Below are 21,609 nucleotides of genomic sequence, written 5' to 3'. Positions count from 1 at the left end.
TAAAGTCACACACACTCAGACCCAAAACTTTGGTTTCTTTTTTTTTTTCCCCCTTTTTATTTCGATAAGATTATTTTATTTAGCATTCCTTCTTTTAACTTGGTTCAATTAGGGTAAAAACTCATTTAGTCCATATATTTTAAGATTAGTATTCATTTAGTCCTTATATTTTTTAAAAAGCTTCGAAACATCTTTGCCGTTAAAGTATTGATACCCCTACCGTTAATTTTTATTTCTTTGGTCTTACTTTTACAATATTACCTTTTTATAATAATTTTTTTGTTTGGACATTAATAAAAAAATAATTAAATTACCAATTTAACCCTAGAAAATAAAAAAATGATAATTTTTCATTGTAAAAAATTGTATGGAAACTACCAAGTGTGCAAATGGTGCTTGCAAAAAAATTAATATAATTTTTTTAATTTTCTAGGGTTAAATTAGTAATTTAATTATTTTCTTTTCATTAATGTCCAAACAAAAAAATTATTATAAAAAGGTAATATTATAAAAGTAAGTCAAAAAAATAAAAAGTAACGGTAGGGGTATCAATACTTTAACGGCATGGATGTTTCGAGACATTTTAAAATGAACACTAATATTAAAATACAGGGACTAAATGGACTTTTACCCGTTCAATTATTTCCTTTAAAAAGAATTTTCTCGAATTTATTGGTTTATCTAATACTTACATCGTATGGTAAGGTTTTGAGAGAGTTATAATTATTTATGAGAAGAGAAAAATAACATTATCATTTTTTTTCTTCTTTTTCCTCTTTTCTCAAATAGATAGAATGAATATAGTGACAAATTATTTTAAATATAAAATAACGTCTCCATACATATATAATTAGATGAATGAAAATATAAAATAACAAAATTAAATAAATCATGTTGAGCATGTGGTGGGATCATCTTCAATTGATCAACCAAAGAATGTCGCACAAAATCTTCTTCAGCTTTCTCATTTGGCCTAAGTAGTGGAAAGTATAATAGCTCTTCGGCTAGCAATAAGCAGCTTCCAGTTTTCGTCTCTCGCTTGGCATCACAAAATCTTTTCATTCAATGGGGGTATAGTTGGGTGTTTTTGTTGTGCCGCACTCTATGAATTGAATTAAATTAGATTGTAATATATTGTATTAGATCATGGTAAATTGGTACTACATCATTTTTAGTATTGTATGGACTGTATTACACACACACACACACGTATGAATGTATAAATGTATTAAAGTTAATATTATTTGACGGAGGGTATGGTCTCAATAAAACAGGTGCGTTAATATTATTGTATGAAATCAAATCAAATAAATATATTAATATTATTAAAAAATAAAAATAACGAGACTTGCACAAACCCGATGGTGGGTATGGGTCTCAATAAAACAGGTGCGGCCGGTCAATTTGCACACTAATAAATTCAGTGCAGACCAAGCTTGCCCAAATGCAGCACGAACATGCGTAGAAGACTTTTATGATGAGAATGAGATTGGAATGACAACTACAAGGGGACATAAGAAACCTTTTCACATCATATTTTTACCTCAAATCTTGTCCACTTTGTACGCTAGGAATGGTGACAATTCCCACAGGTCCTAAACAGGTGGGGGCCGATTACTTTGGGTCGGATATAGGTTCCGAAAAGCTTAAAAAAAAAAAAAAAAAAGTTGGATTCACTTTGAGGATAAGCACAGGGCCCTAAAATAGTTTAAGTTTGGGTTCGGAGATTTTATCGGCCCCATATACAAACCCTAATTTAAAATTTTCCATATTTAAGAAAATAAAAATAAAAATATAATAAAATTATCACAGTCTAGCTTCAGGCAAGGAAATGGGCCCAGCTCTGAAGCTTGCGGACGAACGGCATCCAGAGTCCTACAAAATGTTCAGTTTCAGAGAATTCCTTCACTTTATCTCAAGCAATGATTTCACAAATTGAAGTTTCATTGATACGCTGAAGATACAGCAATAAAGAAATTGCAGTGGAGCTCCAGGCATATAAATATTTCCAAATTTCACTTTCATTTTTTAAAAATATAAATAGCGTCCCAACTAATTCATGGCAAATATCATCGTATGTAACATGATCCTATTATTATGATTACCGCGAAATTAGTTGGTAAAAAATTTGTAAACATGTGGTATTTTCTTTTAATATTTACCATCAAAGCCAAAAAAAGAAAAGAAAATTAATTGGACTGGATCAAGCTAAACGAACATAAGCAGGCCAAAGCCCGAAAAATGAGAACACGTCACAATAAATAAATAAATAAATCGAATATTCCTCAACAGTCTGTGTATTTCCAATAATCTCCTATTGTCTTCTCCTAATTAACTTAAGGGGGTGGTGCGGCACTGTGGGGGGGGGATCATTTAAGCCTTTGCTTGTCGTTTCAGTATTTTCTTTCTTTTTTTTCTTTTTTGTCTTGTCTTCTGTTTTTGTTGACATTTAATTTCCCGGCGAAACTCATATCACGAGATCTCGCCGAAGATAATAATCTGTTTTGGTTAACCGAACCCGAAGCTTTTTTCTTTTACACAAATCTACGACGATGAATCCTGAATAGTAAGCTCCTCTAATTTTTTAATATCTATTTTTTTTTTAAGTAGTATATGTAGTATTATATTTTGTATTGTTATGCGCCGTCGTTTTAGGGTGTTGATTATGATCTGAGAATCCCGTCCTCTTATGTTGAATTGTTAGTTAGTATTGATTGTCAATTTAATGTTCTTAGATCCGTTGATTTCTGTTGAGATGATGATTCTGTTGAATTAATTACCCGTACCTCTGTGGATCAATGATTCCGTTTTGAACAAGTTTGTTGTCTACATCTCTGTTGACTCTTTTGAGCTTATTTGGAAATTACGACGTCCTTTTAATTTTATTAACTGTTTTGTTATTCAGTGTCTATTTGGGATCAATTGATTCGTTGTGTTCAATCTTAATGTATGAGAATGTTTTGTTTTCTAATCACTATAGCACTTTTAAAATTAAATGATTGGTGAAAGCGTCCTCTGTTTGCTGAGGTGAGGTGGATGATAAATTGTGAGGAATTTGCAGCGTGATGTGGAGCTAGATCAGGTTTAAGAAATCTCCAGTAATAACATTTCTCGGAACAACATATAAAGAATTACATATTTTGCAATGATAAGCAACTAGTTTTGTTTTCTCATCTATCATTTTCTTTTCTTCAAATTTCCTTTAATGTTTCAGTCTATTCCAATGAAGCATAAGCCTGACACAGGAAGTTGGATTTTCTCTTGTGCTTTTGCAGTGACTATCTGTTTAAGCTTCTGCTTATTGGAGATTCCGGTGTTGGCAAATCTTGTCTTCTCTTGAGATTTGCTGTAAGCTTCTAGAGGGTTGTTTGCGTTAAATTTTGAAAGTGAATGCATCTTTCTTTGTTGACATTGTATTTCTTTATTTTATTTTTTATGCTTTGGTCCAGGATGATTCATATATTGAGAGTTACATCAGCACCATAGGAGTTGATTTTGTAAGTAAAATTTACTTATGTTTTATTTGTGTCACAACCAATACTGATCCCATAAAGACAAACCAACACTGATAATCTGATATCAATGTCTTTTTTTGGATAGAAAATACGCACTGTTGAGCAAGATGGGAAGACCATTAAACTTCAAATTGTATGGTTTGATTCTCCATGCAGATTGTTTATATTCTATGTCATTTAGTACAATAATTTGTTGCTCATTAGCTCCAAGCTTTTCACAGTTTTGGTCCTTAGTTTCTGCCATCACCTCTTCCTAGGGAAACAATTTCTTAAATGACTTACAAGAAGTTGGTTTGCTATTTGTTTGATATGCAGTGGGATACTGCTGGTCAAGAAAGATTTAGGACAATCACCAGCAGCTACTACCGTGGGGCACATGGTATCATAGTGGGTGATCTCAATTCTTTTCTACAACAATCTTTCAGTTCATCTTCAACTCCTTTTTGCTTGTTCTTACAATGAATATTTCCACTGGATGTCTCCTCTGGTAGATTGTTTATGATGTGACAGACCAAGAGAGCTTCAATAATGTCAAGCAGTGGTTGAATGAAATTGACCGTTATGCTAGTGATAATGTCAACAAACTTCTGGTTGGAAACAAGTGTGATCTCACTGCAAATAAGGTTGTCTCGTACGAAACAGCCAAGGTATATCTACTTCTCTACACTGGCATTTTCTTTTTTTACCCCTCCCCTTAACAAGGTTCAAGCCACTTCCTCCCCCCTCCAAATTATGTGTCAAAGTAAATTTTGTATAATGATCCGAAATTGCTATTTCCACCATTCTTAATGGTGAACCTTTATGTCGATTCGTATTGCATTCATCAAGATAGTCTTTAGTTGCTGGCCAGTAAAGGCACTAGAGTTTGAGTTGGATAAAAAGCCTTCCTTCAAAGATTATAACTCGAAGACTCCTTACCTTAGGAGCGGGATAAGTGATACATCCGGCGAGCATTCTGTTGACCCCTTGTACTCTTCTTCTTTATTAGGCATTTGCAGATGAAATTGGAATACCTTTCATGGAAACTAGTGCAAAAGATTCTACCAACGTGGAACAGGCATTCATGGCCATGGCTGCTTCAATCAAGGATAGGTATTGATGCATATTTGCTTTCTATATTAAACGCGAAATAGATTGATAGGAGTATTGTGTTTTGCCTTCTTTTTGAAGAAGTCTTCAGATTACGTAACGCCATAACTTCATACAGTTACTTATATTACCTGCTATATTTGTTTTCTATATTAAACGCGAAATAGATTGATAGGAGTATCGTATTTTGCCTTCTTTTTGAAGAAGTCTTCAGATTACATAACGCCATAACTTCATACAGTTACTTATATTACCTGCTTCCACATGAAAGGCCTTTAAATATACTACTATTGCTTATTTTGTGCATGTTTAGTGTTTAATAATGCTTTAAGTTTATAATTGTATGCAGAATGGCAAGTCAACCATCCATGAACAATGCAAGGCCTCCAACTGTACAGATCAAAGGGCAGCCTGTTGCACAGAAGAGTGGCTGCTGCTCTACTTAAGTATCATTGTAATATATCTGTCGTGGGTCTGCTGGACCTAATGGTGTGTAATGCTTTTCATCTTTTCAGTTGAAAGCTATGTCATCTGGACCAACCTCATCAAAAATTGTTCTCCCTTTGTGGTTTACAGGACCAACACTCAGAAGATGATCCCCTTCCAGTCCCTTTGTGGTTTATGAAAAGGCCTGTACAAAGTAGAAATGCTAATTTGATGTTAGTATTCTTCTTTCTGTCCTATTCTTTATTGTGAATTGGCCTTAATAGCATGTTTGAATACTGTCAATAGCACTACCTTTTGTCCGTTTTGACAGCGGTTATTGAAGACTTGAACCAATAATTTGTTTAATTGTATGCTACATTGTTTGGTATAGACAGCTTATTTAATTGGAATTTGTTTCTACAACTATAGTTTTTATTAAAAAAATTTTTAGTTGTTTAGTTGTAACTGAGAGTTTTTAATACAAATTATGAAGTTATTTTAATTAATAAATTCATAATATAAAAATTATATTAGAAAATAATGAAATAAAAATGTAAAATAAATAATATACATTTTTGTGTTCGTTTGGTATAATATATTTAAAATATATTTTTATTATTTGATTTTATTTTGAGTTAAATTTTTTAGGATTAAATAAATTTAATTTATTTTTACTTATAAAAATTTAAATTTAGAGCAACAAACAACGGCGATAAATTGAGCGTATTGGATTAGGTCTCCATACTCCCATACTCGTGTGGTGTGTCGCGTTCATTTTAATATTGATTCTTTTTCGTTTCTTTTCCCCTCTCGATTTGTACAGGAGCTAGTGAGTTTTTTTTTTTTTTTTTTATCTTTTTCTTTTTTTCTTTTGATAAATTACAGTAACATGTAAGTCTTTAATTTTTTTTTTTATGATTTGTTTAAACGAGGACATTACTTACCTCTTAGTATCAAATAGTCCCAAGTCTTCGTGATTATTTCAGTATCAACAAATTCAAAGATCCACATACACGCACAAATCACAATATGAAGAAAGAAAGGAAAAGCCCAAAAGTCGTTTGAGACTTACTTGATATTTAGAACTGATAAAATTTGACATGATTTGATTATTTGATACGAATACAATAAGAATAAATGTGTATGGTTAGTTAAATTTGACACAATTATTAAATGAATTAGGTTCGGGATTGACACAATTTTTTTGTGCTGAGTTAGAATTAAAATTTTTGATTTATTTACTCGATCAATGAAATGATTATATATTTTTATTTTAAATTAATTTATAGGTTCTTTTCATTAAAATTTAAATATTAGATGTAATTTTCTCTCTTTTTTTTATAAGGATAGACACAAAAATAGTGTTTCATTTATAAATTTATATAGATTTAGAACTTTAATAGTATAAATGTGTAATATTTTAAGGTGTGTGTAACACACACACACACACACACACATATACATACATACATATATATATGTAAATATTTGATATAAATTTTATTAAATATATAGATATTAAATGAATTATTGGTTAGTCCGTATATTTTTCATATTGTGTTTGGTCTTAATATTTTAATACGAATAAAAAATGAATTGGATTTGAATCAACTTAATTTTGATATAACACAACACTGACTGACACGACATCAACACGATTTAGTGACCTGTTTTGCCACCTCCACTTGATACAAATTAAATAATTATATTGTCCATCTGATGAATTACAGAAATCAAGTACCAGCCGTATTACATCCCCGGTTTTTAATTAATTTTGGTGCTAGCTTTTGTGTTATTTACGGATTTACCATTCTGGATCGGAAGAAGGGTTCTGGCCTTTGGGCTTATCCTAAACTTCAAAAAACGTCATCTCGTCACTGAAAGTACACGCGTGTTTGATTTTCGATGAACATATTCGAGTGCCACGTGGCTTGGTGAGAACCGTTGAATTGGGGGTAACGTTTAATTTTGGGAAATGGAACAGCGGATAGATGTTGGTAAATACTCGAATTGCAGAAGAAGATGCAACACTTCATAGTTCATACGTTCTTTCCCATACGCATCAATTTCTTTACATTTTTCTTTGCTAGTTAGAAATAAAATGCACCTGATAAGCAAAATCAGCCAAATTCGTTAATGTGAATATTAAATTTTATTTAAATGACTTGTTTACCAATTAAATTTTAAGTCCTTATTCTTTACCAATTGCTTCAAGGTGTTTTTTTTTTCTTTTTCTATTTGTTGGTTCAAAATAAAATGTACCGGAGACATAAAATCAGTAGAACTTAGATAAGAAATTAAATATTACAGTAATCAAATTTTGATTAAATATTTAAATGACCAAACAACGTTAACAAAGCAACAATAACTAACAACCAATTAATTGCCGTTAGGGGTTTGACTGATTTTTAAGCAATTTTTTACGACTTTGCTCAATGTATGATAGTATTACAAAATTATAAAATCCTCAACACCGTCGATAACTTACCAATTTTCAAAACAAACTGAAACGAAAAATCATTTTCCTCATTTTCGTTACTTATTCTTGCACATTATTTACCGCCTTCTTTTTTAAAAAAAATGATAATTTAATAAATTGTTGAATTGAATTAAAATCCAGGCAAAAGCGACAGATCCACAATGCCTTTTGGAAGGTCTGCAATTTTCTTGAGCAGCGCAAGCCTGTTCTTTCTGATTCTTTCTTCTTCCTGCTTAGAGCCAAAGCAATTGTATGCTAATTAATCTCTATCTCCATAACAAATAGCCAAGTAAAACCATATTGAAGCTAACTATAAGCAATTAAGATTTCAAACTTCGAAAACAAACTACAATTTCCAGATTTTTTTTTTTGTTGAAAAAAAGATAAAATGAGAAAATAAGATCAAAATTAATACATGTGATCACTGATCATCAATATCGGTAACTTCATTTACTGCCAAATATAGAAAATGGATACAGTGACAACTAAAAGAGCAGCCTTGTAAGGAAATGATATGAATGATTACAAATGTAAAACTAGAGATTCAAGGCATAGATGGTTATAGTAAGACCAAAGGGATGGACCCAGCCACACAAGAACACGAGACCGGAAAACAAACACAAATAATGGATTGGATTGACCCAGTCCTGGCAGATCAGTTGGTTCTTGAGAAATAAAAACTGAATATAATCCAGTTAGTGTACATCTTTTATTAATTTATTCCTCCATTTAATATTTTAGATTTACCCACAAAAGAAAAAAAAAATGCTGATCCCTTTATATATTAATATATGTAACTAATGAGTTAGAACTTCAAATTTGTTGTTCTTAAGCAACTTTTCAAATTGTTAAAATATTTTTCTAGCTTTGATGAGGATGATATTCATGTTATCAATTTTTTTCGATGCATTGGGAGGCACTAGATATAAAACTTACAAGTGGAGAATTATTTGAATGGATTATGAAGATACATACCACCATTACAAAGACATGATTAAAAAAGTCCTCGAGTGGTTGTACTAGCTCTGAAGATATTTCAATAAAATCATCAACATTAATACCTGCAGGAAGAAATGGTAAATTCACTTGGCAAGTGACAAGGGAGGTCCTTCAAACAAATTAATATAAAAATAGAGCTCATAATGCAACATCTCAAAAATTATGATTAGATACCAGGATGAATTTTGTTTTTGGCTGACAGGTAAACAGTCCATAAAGCTTTCTCTTCAATGGTCTCAAACGCAGTCTCATCCACCTAAAAAGATTAATTAGATGCAATAAGAAAAGATACCCTAAATTTTACAAAACCAAGGGCTGTAATCCTTTTTCTGATAATGAATGAAACAAATTTTAGCTCTACTTCAATATATTCTACTCCATTGTATGTTATCCAATAAGAAATACGTTAAAAAGAGTGATATGGTATAATAATCTCTGAACATTGGGAAAGAGCATAACTCATAAATTTCAGGCATGACAATTGGAGGAATTAATTCAAGGGCCTAAATTCAACATTGGGTTGGGTTGGGTGAAAATTACCTCCAGAGCAGTGTCTACATCCTTTCCACGGACGATTCTTGTTGGACGAGAATATGCTTCAACAACCTTGGGAAAAAGCTGGCCTTTTGACAAGGCCTCCATCTACAAACAATAGTTTACATGTAACAAAAGGGATTCTGATACACCTTCCGAATCTAAGAATGTCTTTTCCATTTTCATCACATTGATTAACTAAGAAAAGAATGATGCTTCCACAAAATATTTCTTAATATTAATTAAGTCCACTTAGAAAAACAATTTAGGAAAAAAGCATTACATGAAAATCATATAAGAGCACACTTCATGAATGCTCAAGCATCATACTTGTATCTTATAAGTACCAATACTAAAGAGCTACAAATACAAAACTTACTTTATATGCCGTCTTTGTAGCCAAACAGGGTAGATTTGCACGCTCTGATAGGACAGAACGAACTATTTCTGGACTTATCCCCTTGTCCACCTATAACCAAATTGCAGCCAATGTGTGTATAGATATGTTATATCCTGTCAGAAAATATTCCATTTCACCCTATACTACAAAGAAATGCAATTTTGGCCATGATTAAACAGTAACAAGTGGCGATCCGCAGGCTGCATCAATAAACTATCCACTAACAAAAAAGGCACAAACACAAATCTTTGAACATACAAAGAGGAACCTGTCAATTAGTAAATCAGATACCAGCACTTTTAAAAGAAGTTGGCCCAACACAATTCCTACTACCCTTGCCATTTTTTGGAACCGATATTAGAATGGTGTCAGGGAATATGTGTATAGTGCCTTTAAAAGGAAGAAAACTTCTACTCTCTCCCCCCTCTCTTCCAGCTTAAAGTTTGGGTTCACTTTCATTTTTCCAGTCGCTCACTTACCTAGCTTGGTCTGCTTTTCTATCAAAGAAGCTATGAGCATGCCCATGCACATCATACAAAATTTTATGAAGGGTGCAATGAATTAAGTCCACCAACATCATTCCTGCCCTACTGATTAATGAATCAAGCATAGAACTAATTGATACTAAACTTCTACATACCAGAAATTGCTCTAGTCTTCGAGTAACAAATTGATGTACCTAAAAATCATGAAAGAAAACCGTCATGATTTCATGACAAATGACTATGAACAAATTACAGAGAAATGACAAACAAATAGTGACAGACTGAATATGTAAAAGGTAATAGTGGTATGTGGGTACTGGTTAGTTGGTTCAACTAGTAAAACCTCTTAGAGTGACATCTAAGAGTTTTCAGGTTCAAACTATACTCACATGAATTGCAAAGCTATTTGGTTTCCATTGGTGCAATACGTAAGGGAAAAAATGTTAATATCAGTATCCAAATAAAGGAAGCACCTGCTGTGGCACTATATCCAATTTGATTGTTAAAACTTTGTCAAATATATCAGAAAAATGGCTTATGCAATGGCATTTTTACCACAGCAGATGTAGTAATTTCATTGATAATAAAAAATTTATGGATGATAAATGAAGGTTTTTGCCACAGAAGATGTAGTGATTCCATTGATTACCAAAATTTATGGATGATAAATGAAGTGTCTGCCATATTTAAAGGATTTATGTGGTTATAGCAGAGCTTATCGTAACCATGAAAATACAAGTATTGAGCTTTCTCTGTTCTTACATCATTTATTGTGCTGGCATCAACAGTAATAGGCTGAACATCAGCAGCAAGTCTTAAGGCAAGCTCCAAATCAAGATTTTTATCCTTTTCAATCAGTATTTGGACCTGTATAACAAAAGAAGCATTACTTTAGTGTAAAAGTAATCCAATATCTCCTCAAAAATTTTGGAATCATGTACATACTAGACCATAGGAGATTCTTCGTAGACCAAATGGATCATTAGTGGAACTAGGCTGACAACCAGCAGCAAATAAGCCAACAAGAGTATCCAATCTGCAATGGGACAACCACACAAAAATCACTGTGAAGGGCACAGAAAGACACTGCAAAGCATATGAAAAGTTTCTAAGAAGCAAACCATGGAGAGAAAGGTTAGAGAAGACTTCTATAGAAACCCAGGCAGTAGGTACTAGTTAGGGAGAAGATGGCGAGAGGACACGATTAATTATCTTAAGCATGTTAGTGTCTATTGCACTAGAAGAAAGACATTGCAGAACCTCATTTCTTTTGCCATTGTCAGAGATTTAGGAAAGCAAGGAATTCAATAATGACAGAGGATGACAATTGATTTTATCTGCAGATGTTAAGAGGTGACACAGATAGAGATAGGGTTGGACAAGTTTAACTTCAAAACTTCCGAAGAATATAAAAATGTAATGCATGATCTACACGTACAATTGAAAGGTTGTACTTGCTAAAGGCAAAGAATTTATGTATAGATACTTCTTTCCTAATTTTTCAAGTACTTTGGTACGGCCCACCCCATTTCGTTTGTCCTAAATTTAGAATTCTCATAATTTCAAACTTCTCTTTTTCAGAATCTGTTAAGAGATAAGCATCCCCAAATGGCATACATTCGTTAAACCAAAGTCAAGTTGATTTCCATCAAGTACATTAGATGGCAAAGTTTTGGAAGCACATCAGTGGTTAAACTTCACCTGTCAGCAACTGCCAAAACTGTCCCCACATCAGTTTTTGGAAGCACATCTCCTGAAAATCTAGGAAGGTTGATCTCTAATAGAGCCTCGGCAATCTGCATATAGAACAAAAAACAATAATAGAATTGTGGTTAGCCAGAATATGTGGGAACAATACATGAATAACAAATGTAATGAGATAATACATTAGCTGTACGAGAAAAGTAAAATAAATAATTATGAGTAAGTTAAACAACCTGCTGAGAATAGCCATCCCTAAGTGCATAATGACAGGCCATTACTCCTGCAAGAGAAGTGAACTCCATCACGACAGAAGTTGCAAGATCTGACATTGCAAGTGATGCAGCTTCCTGAACAATCTGAAGCATATCTTCATTAATTCCCAGGTCCAAACTTAGTTTCCTAACCATATTTTGTACACGCATTGTCTTGTCCAGCATTGTTCCTAGCTTCTCCTGTCATTTTAAATTACCAAAGTATACAAGCTATTACATACCGAACGACATCCATCATTCAGGAAAAAAAGGGGGGAAAAAAGAGTAAGCTTGCAATACAATAAAATTAAAAGCTTTATTCTATGAAGTCATCTCACATAAAATTAGCATTCAGCAATAGTCCTACAATCTTTTAAGAAATCAGAGACAATGGCGATAATGTAGAACAAGGGTAAGGCTAACAAAAATATCATACCAACGTGATGCAACTTACATGAAAAAGAATCCCTTTTAGTTGACCTTGGAAATCAGCAAACTTCTTACGTGTATCCATCTCATAGAAAAACTTAGCATCTTCATAGCGAGCTCTGCAAATATAATACTTGCCTAATTGTTAATCTCCAATAAATGCCTAAACAATATGAAAGAAAATTTTTCTGAGTATAAGGAGCTTATCTGTTTCCAAATAATAAGCTAAACTCAAGTTAAAAAGAGGCAAAACAAGATGAGAAAACTGGCCTAGAGGAGTGAATACAATTTTGGACATGGATTACACGTTGAAGCCCTATCTAGAAGCATATCTTAATCCTTTCAACTTGAAAAAAATTAGATAAATAAGACCAAAACCAACCTAAGCACAGCTTCATTTCCTTTCCTTACCACCATCTCATTGATTGCTCCATTTGCAACCTAAAATGAAGCCCCACATCATCTGAATTACTAGTGATAAATTCAACTTAGCCCCTTTAAGAGCAAAAACCGTGTTTCATAGCATAAACATATATTAAGCAAAGACTTACAGCAATAAAGTATGGCAGCAGCCTCCCTTTATCATCAGTCAAAGCAAAGTACTTCTGGTGCTTCTTCATAACCTGCATGAAGGCGCACAGCAGTTAACAACTGAAGGAATAAGCATTTCATATTTCCAGAATTCTTTACGTCCCTACTACAATTTCAATCTGGCAAAATTCAAATCGGGAACCACAGCCAACATCAATATCATCACATATTTGAAACCTAATGCAACATCCCAAGGAACTCATCCTCAATGACAACAGAACACGAGAAAGGACATAACATCAATGGAATCTATTGAAAACTTCAGCCTGATCAAAGATGGATACATGGTTTTTGCTTATTCCTTCTAGAACGGGTATCAAACAAGTCCTCAAAAGTTGACAGCTTACCACAGTTAAAAGATCTTCTGGAAGCTCCAAGAAGGAATCCTCAAATTCTCCAAGAACTGGAACGGGTGCCTCAACAAGATTTACAACCTAGTATATATTGAGAACAGATATGTCAAGGAAGTGCTTTTGAATGCACCAATAAAAACATCAAATCCGTTACCTCATTAAGTAAGCTTTCCTCAAAAATAATGCGTCCGTTAACACTTTTTGCTAATGCATTGGAGCGGTCAAAAATTGTTTTCCTTCGATCCTGCAAATAGAAGTAATTTTTACAGACCACTTTACAGTCAAAAAACCTCATTCCTGACAGTTAAATATAGGACTGAAATAGCAGATCTGTAGAAAAAAAGGAAAGAATCAAATTACTTCAGGATACCTCAATTTTAATCTTTACTCCAGCGTTCCTCATCACACCTGCATAAGATTCTGCATTCTGTACCTGATATGTAAAACAACTTTAGTAAGTAAAAGTCACTCCAAAAGTGAATAATTAAAAACTAAATAAACATACAAAGAGTATCACTATGGATAGCTCAATTAGACTCAGGAAATAGTTGCTGAGTAACAGTTAGATGTTATTGGATTGGGTTGAATATAGGTTAGACACCTAGGGCTTCACAAGCACTGGGAATTTACCACCAACCAATACTCTTTGCCTCTTTTTTCCTGCGTTCTATTTAGACCCAAGACCTATTGTATAAGATCCAGTTGATCCTATTGCTGTTTATCTGCATTTAACCATTTGCCTTATTGTATCCAACAATTATAAAACCCAAAGCTTCTATGCATCTAGGACATTGACCAGTACCATATTCAATTATTCAAAAGCTTAAGATAAAAATATAAATAAAATTCCCTTCCCAAGGTGGGAGAGAGAGAGAGAGAGGTTAATATATATATAGATAGATAGGTAGATAGACAGATAGATATTATGAACTGCATGAAGGGCTTCCAAAGTTGGCAACCCTCAGCGGTAAAGAGGAAGAGAGACTGGATGATTAATATGAAGCCTTTCCTCACATGCTTGTATGGGCTACCAAAGCTTCCTTTTTGACACGGGGGCGAATTCCAACCATTCTTAAGAATTTGTTTCATTTATAGCCAAAAAGTTAATTAGCCTAACCTTTTGACCAGCTAAGTGGAGAGATTATCCAATGAGTTCTCCATATTGCTATATTACAGACAATCATTACACTTCATGTAAATGTAGCGGCAGGTCAAATAATAAGCAATCAAGTTCCCATACCTTAACAGTAGCTAAAGGAGTATTACAAAGACCATATGATAGGTTGCCACTGCATTATAAAATGGAAAACAGTAAGCAGAAAGTTCAACACCCCCAAGAGCTAATTAGAGCCACTTAATTTTATTAAAGAACATACGTATTATAAACAGAATTATTTTCTGAATAAAGGATATAATGTGAAACATTTAACAATACGTACCTCAAGACTCCAGCAAACATGAATGGAACAACCACGTCTCCATGCAAGGCCATAATCCACCGAATAGGTCTGCTGAACATTACCTACATTAAAATAACAAGGAAACAGTTGAAATCCTAATTTATCAAAAATTAAAAATATAACCACTAGTCCAGATATTTCAAGGTATTTCGGATAAAAATAACTGAAAATGCACATGCCTGAGAGTTCCAACGCATTGATTTTGGGAATGATAATTTAGAAATGATACTTGGCACATCTTCAGATAAAACCTAGTATGTCATAGTAGAAGTGACATTAGAATATGATAATAAACAGGTACTTGAAAATAATTAATGTTAGAAAGAATTCAAATCCTATAAATCGCCACAAACATCACTAGAAAAGCAAATCTTCATAAATACAAATCATATAGCATGTTACATGGTGAGAGACACTTTCATTTATCAGCAAAAAGAAAGAAACATTCAAGATACTGCCATCATTTATTGATGTATTGCATCAGTAGTCAAATTCAATAAAATATGCTACAACCTAGCGAATATTTGTATGGTGTCACACTTAGTGAATAAACTACTAATGGGACAGAGGAACAATCCAGGTTAGAAAGGAGGAAATGTCCTGCTTTGATCGTCCAAAGGTTAAGGAGAGAGTTATCTCAAGGGATCCATTCAGTTCCATGGTAAATGAATAATCACTTAGATGCTACTTCTTTACGTTAGATCTGCACCATTAAATTGAATGTATCCAATGGATGGAAATTTAAGTCATTGTTTTAATTCAAAATTTTGAGTTAAGGGAACCCAACCCTTATATAAATATCCTAAATCCAACCATGCGTGGGGGTTCCTAAAACTGATCAATCGAACCTCCAAAATATAACTAGAGAAAGATCAGATGCAAAACCTCCAATGCAAGCCGAGCTGTCTCCTTCACACGGGCATAAACATACTCAGTTTTCCCTGCAATATGAAAACACTTGGAGAATTCATGATCAAGACATCATGAATAGCAAGCCATATGCAAGTAGCTTATGTTTGATATTAAAACCAAATCTTGATCTTTGATAACAGATGGTGGCAGCAATTCCAATTCAACAATGATTAATTCGGAACGTATGAAAAGTGTGAAGGAAGTCGTACGAGGATGTAATGCAAGTGTAAACATTGTTTCAAACAACTTGGATAGAATTGTTCCAATACAATCAAGATACAATGACAGTCAGTAGCTATAACATCAATCAGAATGTAGTGTAAGCATTAGACTGACTTACCAGCAGCCTTTGTAACCAATGAGTCAATCGGAACAGCATATCTTTGACAGAAACCCTCAACAGCCTGCAGGAAGAAGTGTCTTAAGTATTATAATTAAACGACAGTAAAATTCATATTTTACACCGGGCGAAACTAAAGGAAAAGCTAAAACATTAGAACTAGATGCAAAAGCAGTCACTATCATAACCAAGCAAAGCATCAAGGGAGAGTTACTAATAATTGTTTCTGTCACATCACAAAAAAGCCAGACACTAGAAAAGAAACCCAAAAGAGGGGGTGTGGGGTGTTTGGTTGGGGGGGGGTGGGGGGGGGGGGGGGGGGGTCATAAAATAAGGAAAACAAAGTTATGCAAATTATAACAAGAATGCTCCTTCGGCAGTCACTGCCATCTTTATGTACTAACCCACCAACTAGTTCACTTGACAGAAAATCAAGTTTCCTTAAGCTCAAAGACCTTCAGATAAAATTTACATGCAAGAAAATGCAAACCTTTGTGGGATTCCCTTGTTGATCAAAGGCTTTCGAAACAGGAGGTCCTCGAGCCTCAAACTCATTCTCAGATTGCTTTTGGCAAAGACTCTCGACAAAAACCTAAAAGTTAGACAGTAAAATGACACTCAGAACATAGTATTGATACTACAGGAGTCTGATTCTCAGTATTGAATATGGTTTCAAGAATATATAAACATAAAATTATTAGCAGCTGCAAAGTTTAGGTTAATACTAAATTAGCTGTACCACTAATCTGCGAGGTGTACCAAATGCTTGCACTTCCCCATGGCTCAATTTTTGTTTATTTAGTAACTGCAACATTAAATCTTTAAGCTGCAAAGAACAATAATTCGATAACAATTCAATTGAAGTCATTCGATAAAACCCAAAAGAGACCAAAAAGGAGAAGATGGAGAAAAATATAAGCTGAGGCATAAAAATGTTTACAAAAAGAAAATGACATTTCCCAAGAAAACAAACTATACTTGCTGGCTTGCATTAACTACGTCTTGAGGCGGCATCTCTTCAGTCCCAATTTCAAGAACAAATAATCTCGGATCATCTGGCAACTGCAAAATGAGTAGTAGAATCGGAAAAAAGCATATTGCTGACAAGCCATTTATAACCAATTAGCTAAAAATGACAGAATTATGTCAACTCCCCCCCCCCCCCACCCCCCCCCCCCCCCAACCAAAACAAAAAAAAAAAGCAAAGTTGAAAAACATCACAAGAGAACTTTAATCTGTATCTAAATAGCTATTGAAAGAAATTGCCATCTACCCATGCAGTCTAACCTTCTTTACTGCAGCCTCCAGCAACTCTTTAGGACATGGAAGATCAACAGGTTCAGAAACGATACCAAGTGGATGCCCAAGGGACTTCCTGGTCTTCAACCAAAGTTGGGCACATTGGCGAGCTAAACTGATAAATTGTAAAAATAAACACAGAATAAATTATTTGGGGAAGGAATAATAAAAAAATTTATTTTGCATATCAAGCAATCTATTTTCATTCAAGGATTAGATCTGTGCAGCTTAATTTCATTCAACTGCCAAGTTATCTTTTCCTCCATTGATAATGAGTTTCCAGCTAGCAACCCTGCATTTAGTCCCTCTGTGTGATTGTTATGATACCTCTTCAGACCTGAAACAAACTAAAAGTCCAAAAGACATAAAAGCACCAAAGTACTGGCTCTTGTTTGTATCATAATTTTTCCATCTTCATCCAGATTCACAACTATGATTAAAGATCGAGAAATGGAGAAAACTGCTCACTCTGGACTCAAGGAAAAAGACAGAGAGTAAAGTAAAATATAATCAATTTCTATTTTTGTTCATTTTATATTGTGATGGTCCATATTCCCCTGGTTTAGCTTAACATAAGAAGACTCCTCTATATTGTTACTCACAAGTAATATGCCCTAAATGACAGTATGGCAGATCTTACATAATTCCCCCCTGGTACAGCAGAAAATATTAATGGATCAACAGAAATTCAAGATAGAAAACTTTTTTGCCTTGATCTCAACATATAAAAAAAAAAAAAAAAAAAAAAATACCAGCCACAAATGTAAGAGCATGAGTTCGAGTCCCCATATTGCAATTTGGGGACTTAAATCCCCTCTCAATTGAGTAGAGACAGCCTTCTCCCTTACAAAATGTAAGTGGAGTAGACGTCCCTCAAATATTAGTGAGGGTGTAGTGCTTTCAAAAATGTAAAGTAGTTCCAGTAGTTCTCTAATTATAAATATTAGTAAAAGTATGATGTATTACCAGTTGTAGTCTAATTGTAATATCAGAGTTATAAAAAAAAAAAAACCACTATGTTCAGAGTAGCACTAAAATTAAGAGTGCCCTACAGACTCAGACCTGAATCTGACGCAGCGAAAAATTTTCTGACACCAATTTCATCAGTTTATATGGTGTGTCCTGATCAAATGAGATAATTTCTTTCTACATATGCCAGGAGATAGTAACCTCACCTACGCATTCGACCAAAATAGCGGGCACGCTCAGTTACTCCAACAAAACCTCTGGAGTCGAGAATATTAAAAGCATGGGATGTTTTCAACAGCTGATCATACCTAGCATGTTTTGAGCAAATGTTAGCTTTAAGGCAGGAAAACAGTAGAATCAAGATATTTTACTCTGCACAAGGAAAATACATCGAAGGTTCCTAAACATACGCAGGAATTGCAAGTCCCGAAGCAAGTAAGGAACGTGATTCTTCCTCAAAAAAGTCAAATTGTTTCTGAAGATGATGAACATTGGCATGCTCTAAATAATATGCGCTCATTTCCTTCCTGAAATAGAGATGCATAATCGTGTTACATCTACACTAAATAATCAGAGTAAACATAGCACATACAAGTTATCCGCAGACATCACAGTTCACAGAAGAGAAAAGATAAACGATGGAGCATGGATAACTGTCAAGAGTATAAGCAAAATATATAGTCCATAATGAAACTATCTAGAAGTTTGAAGTTATCACAAAAATAAACAGAACTAATTTCATATTTCTAGGAACAGTAAGTTTCAAACTGCTAGCAGAAGGCATGTCACCAATAAAGTTTCCAACAAAAGTAGCTCCATCCTATGTGATGAATTGAAGTTCTACCAGAAGAAAATTATTCACTACCCAAGCTTAACAATATCAATAGTGCAAAAGTTGGATTACTATAAAGAAAAAGATTACAAAAAAGACAACAATTATAATCCATAACTAGTAATTTAAGTGTCTCTTTACTCATTTTCCAAAAACAGTTCCCCATATGTGATTCCATCAGCATACTGAATTTTCTTAAAATGGTCAACTCCCTGCAAAATTTTCGAATGAAAACTTCAGGCAAACTTTATAAAGCTGACAAAAGAGAAGCAAAAGAATTCTAGTAATATCAATGGACCTGAAGCAACATGAGTATACGCTCGAGACCATATGTAATTTCCACAGAAACCGGTGACAATTGAAGACTTCCAGCCTAGAGAGAGTAGCAAAATAGAACTTATCAACCAAAGAAAATAATCATCCCGAACAATAAAATGTTAACACATAAGTTGAAACTTCTAAAACAACAAAAAACACCTGCTGGAAGTACGTGAATTGGGTGATCTCCATCCCATCCATCCAGATTTCCCAGCCCAATCCCCATGCACCAAGTACCTGTAAGCATCATTCCACCAATTAGCTCTATAAAATCTTTCAAATAAACAGTACGATAGATTTGATATGCTCATAACTAAACACATGCAAGAAAATTGAACCAAATGTTTGCAAATCCAGCAGCAAAAGATGATATATTACTGGGCTCTCCCAGTTGTCCTCCACAAATCGTATATCATGTTCAGTTACATCAATGCCTGCCAAGCACATAAGCATCAAAACAATAAACAAATACTCAAAAGAAATACAGATGAAAAAAATACCTTCAAGATGGTACCCACAGACATGATTAGTTTTCACCAGAATACAATGAATTGACTTGAAATTTCTTGAAAAAAAAAGAAAAGAAAAGAAAATTGCTCAGTACCCAAAGCAGATAGGCTGCGAATGAAAAGGTCCTGTGAGTTTCCAGGATCAGGCTTCAATATAACCTAACAATCAAAGGAAAAGGAAAATATGACATAAGAGTTGAAAAAAGAACACCCACACACATGCACAAGAGCAAAACCAAAATTAAACTAAACCTGAAATTGAGTGTGGCGTTGGAGCCTGTTAGGGTTTTCTCCATAACGACTATCATCTGGACGAATACTAGGCTCCACATACCTTTCAACCGAAATGCCACATCAGCTTTTCTTCACACCAAAATATTAGTACAATTACTATCACAATGGCGTGAATATTTGACAAACTTACATTCCAAAGCATACTTACGCGACATTCCATGGTTCTGGACCAAGAACCCTCAAAAACGTCAGCGGATTCATAGTTCCCGCTCCAACCTGGTCAACACAGTAAGAGTATAAAATTAAATTTAAAAAAAAAAAACTAATTTTCTAATGCAAATAAAAATTAAAATTAGTAAACATTACCTCTGTATTGCTGCATTGCATTACGGAACATCCAACCGAAGCCCAATATTCCTATATATATTTACCAAAAAGTTCACAAAAGAACAAAGTAAAAAGAACCGAAAAAAATTAAAAGAAAAGAAGGCGCAGGAAAAATGTCCAAGAAAGTGCGAATGGAAAGTAAACTGACCTGGAGCCTTTGAATAGCCTGTTGAAAAGTAGGAACCGAAGCTTTTTGCCGCTCGTTATTCGGTTCAGTCGACGGCGGCTCTTGAATTGCTGAAGTGGTGATTGCGCAGACCGAAGTTCTGTGGAACTGACGGCGACATAGTGGCGACAGGCAGAACCAGCTAGGGCTTGGATTGCCGGCGCAGAAGAAAGAGAGATGTGAAGCGCGGGGTTTGAGAATTGAAATGGCTAACGGTAATGCCAGAATTGCCATGGCTGGCTCTTTCGCTCGCAGTATTTCAGAGGCTTCAAATGAGCCTTAGCGTTTAGCCAGTAGCAGTCATATGAGGGAGACTCCTAGTGAAATGTTCTTTACAGTTGGAAATTACTTTGTACTCCTGCTTCTCGGCCGTAAGTTTTACCATCCCCTTCGGTAATGGCAGCATGATATCGTAATCGTAAACTGTACGAGTACCATTTTCCCTTTTTTTATTTTTTTTTTATTTAGAGTTTTACCATTTTCCTTTTTTTTTTTTATTTAGGGTTTTACCATTTTTACGAACAGTAATTACTAATTAGCTTCAATTAATGTTCAGAAGAGTAAGCAATAACTTTCTTGCCTAGAACTGCAACTTAAAATTTTTAACCTAATTTTGTAAATATGGTTAGAACACCAAAAAAAAAAAAAAACTTATTTAATAATAAAAAAGGGTTTTGTAAATTTATAAAATAGACAAGCTATAAAATTTTTCTCAACTACAGTGATTGGTAACATACTAAAAACTTATATTATAACATTTAAGCTAAAGTAACATGATTCTCTCTCCATATATATCGGTTAAATGTAAAAATTTTATTTTTAAAAGTAGGGATATGTCTTGACAACTTATTTTTTTTCTTTTTAAAACAACATTTTAAGAATAAAATTGATCAAACATACGTATTATATTTTTCAAATTCACAATGAT

The 21,609-nt window shown here is 33.9% G+C and overlaps 2 protein-coding genes across 6 annotated transcripts; one reads left to right on the top strand and one right to left on the bottom strand.

The window, feature by feature from the left end:
* Positions 1 to 2,319: 2,319 nt before the first annotated feature.
* LOC102624523 (ras-related protein RABD2a) lies at positions 2,320 to 5,453 on the top strand. Of its 2 annotated transcripts, none has more exons than XM_006464350.3 (9): positions 2,320 to 2,566; positions 3,276 to 3,348; positions 3,450 to 3,497; positions 3,601 to 3,648; positions 3,831 to 3,902; positions 4,007 to 4,162; positions 4,504 to 4,607; positions 4,954 to 5,093; positions 5,181 to 5,453. In XM_006464350.3, exons 1-8 carry the CDS (start codon positions 2,553 to 2,555, stop codon positions 5,048 to 5,050), a joined length of 612 nt encoding a protein of 203 aa, XP_006464413.1. In that variant the 5' UTR covers positions 2,320 to 2,552; the 3' UTR covers positions 5,051 to 5,093; positions 5,181 to 5,453. The 2 variants fall into 2 exon arrangements, with proteins under 2 accessions (XP_006464413.1, XP_024957266.1); XM_025101498.2 differs by having other exon boundaries at positions 2,326 to 2,566; positions 4,954 to 5,058.
* Positions 5,454 to 7,320: 1,867 nt separating this feature from the next.
* On the bottom strand, positions 7,321 to 21,035 carry LOC102624803 (glycine--tRNA ligase, chloroplastic/mitochondrial 2). 4 transcript variants are annotated; one of them, XM_025097510.2, is made up of 36 exons: positions 20,664 to 21,035; positions 20,495 to 20,545; positions 20,337 to 20,404; positions 20,147 to 20,228; positions 19,990 to 20,053; positions 19,764 to 19,819; positions 19,545 to 19,622; positions 19,366 to 19,440; positions 19,209 to 19,279; positions 18,646 to 18,762; positions 18,442 to 18,543; positions 17,255 to 17,381; positions 16,946 to 17,029; positions 16,707 to 16,793; positions 16,458 to 16,559; positions 15,968 to 16,031; positions 15,601 to 15,656; positions 14,895 to 14,966; positions 14,695 to 14,777; positions 14,496 to 14,544; positions 13,626 to 13,688; positions 13,410 to 13,499; positions 13,250 to 13,336; positions 12,863 to 12,934; positions 12,694 to 12,752; positions 12,337 to 12,430; positions 11,865 to 12,083; positions 11,629 to 11,723; positions 10,873 to 10,963; positions 10,690 to 10,794; positions 10,083 to 10,121; positions 9,422 to 9,511; positions 9,049 to 9,150; positions 8,683 to 8,764; positions 8,485 to 8,570; positions 7,321 to 7,741 (listed from the first exon to the last, which is right to left on the bottom strand). In XM_025097510.2, the coding sequence occupies exons 1-36, from the start codon at positions 20,913 to 20,915 to the stop codon at positions 7,640 to 7,642; spliced, it is 3,216 nt and encodes a 1,071-aa protein (XP_024953278.2). In that variant the 5' UTR covers positions 20,916 to 21,035; the 3' UTR covers positions 7,321 to 7,639. The 4 variants fall into 4 exon arrangements, with proteins under 4 accessions (XP_024953278.2, XP_006464414.2, XP_024953279.2 ...); XM_006464351.4 differs by having other exon boundaries at positions 7,321 to 7,738; positions 20,664 to 21,033; XM_025097511.2 differs by having other exon boundaries at positions 20,319 to 20,404; positions 20,664 to 20,694.
* Between the last annotated feature and the right edge of the window lie 574 nt (positions 21,036 to 21,609).

The sequence above is a fragment of the Citrus sinensis genome, chromosome 3 (assembly GCF_022201045.2).
Source record: "Citrus sinensis cultivar Valencia sweet orange chromosome 3, DVS_A1.0, whole genome shotgun sequence".
NCBI lineage: Eukaryota > Viridiplantae > Streptophyta > Magnoliopsida > Sapindales > Rutaceae > Citrus > Citrus sinensis.
The sequence above is the reverse complement of the archived record's forward strand: the minus strand, read 5'-3'. Positions and strand labels throughout refer to the sequence as shown.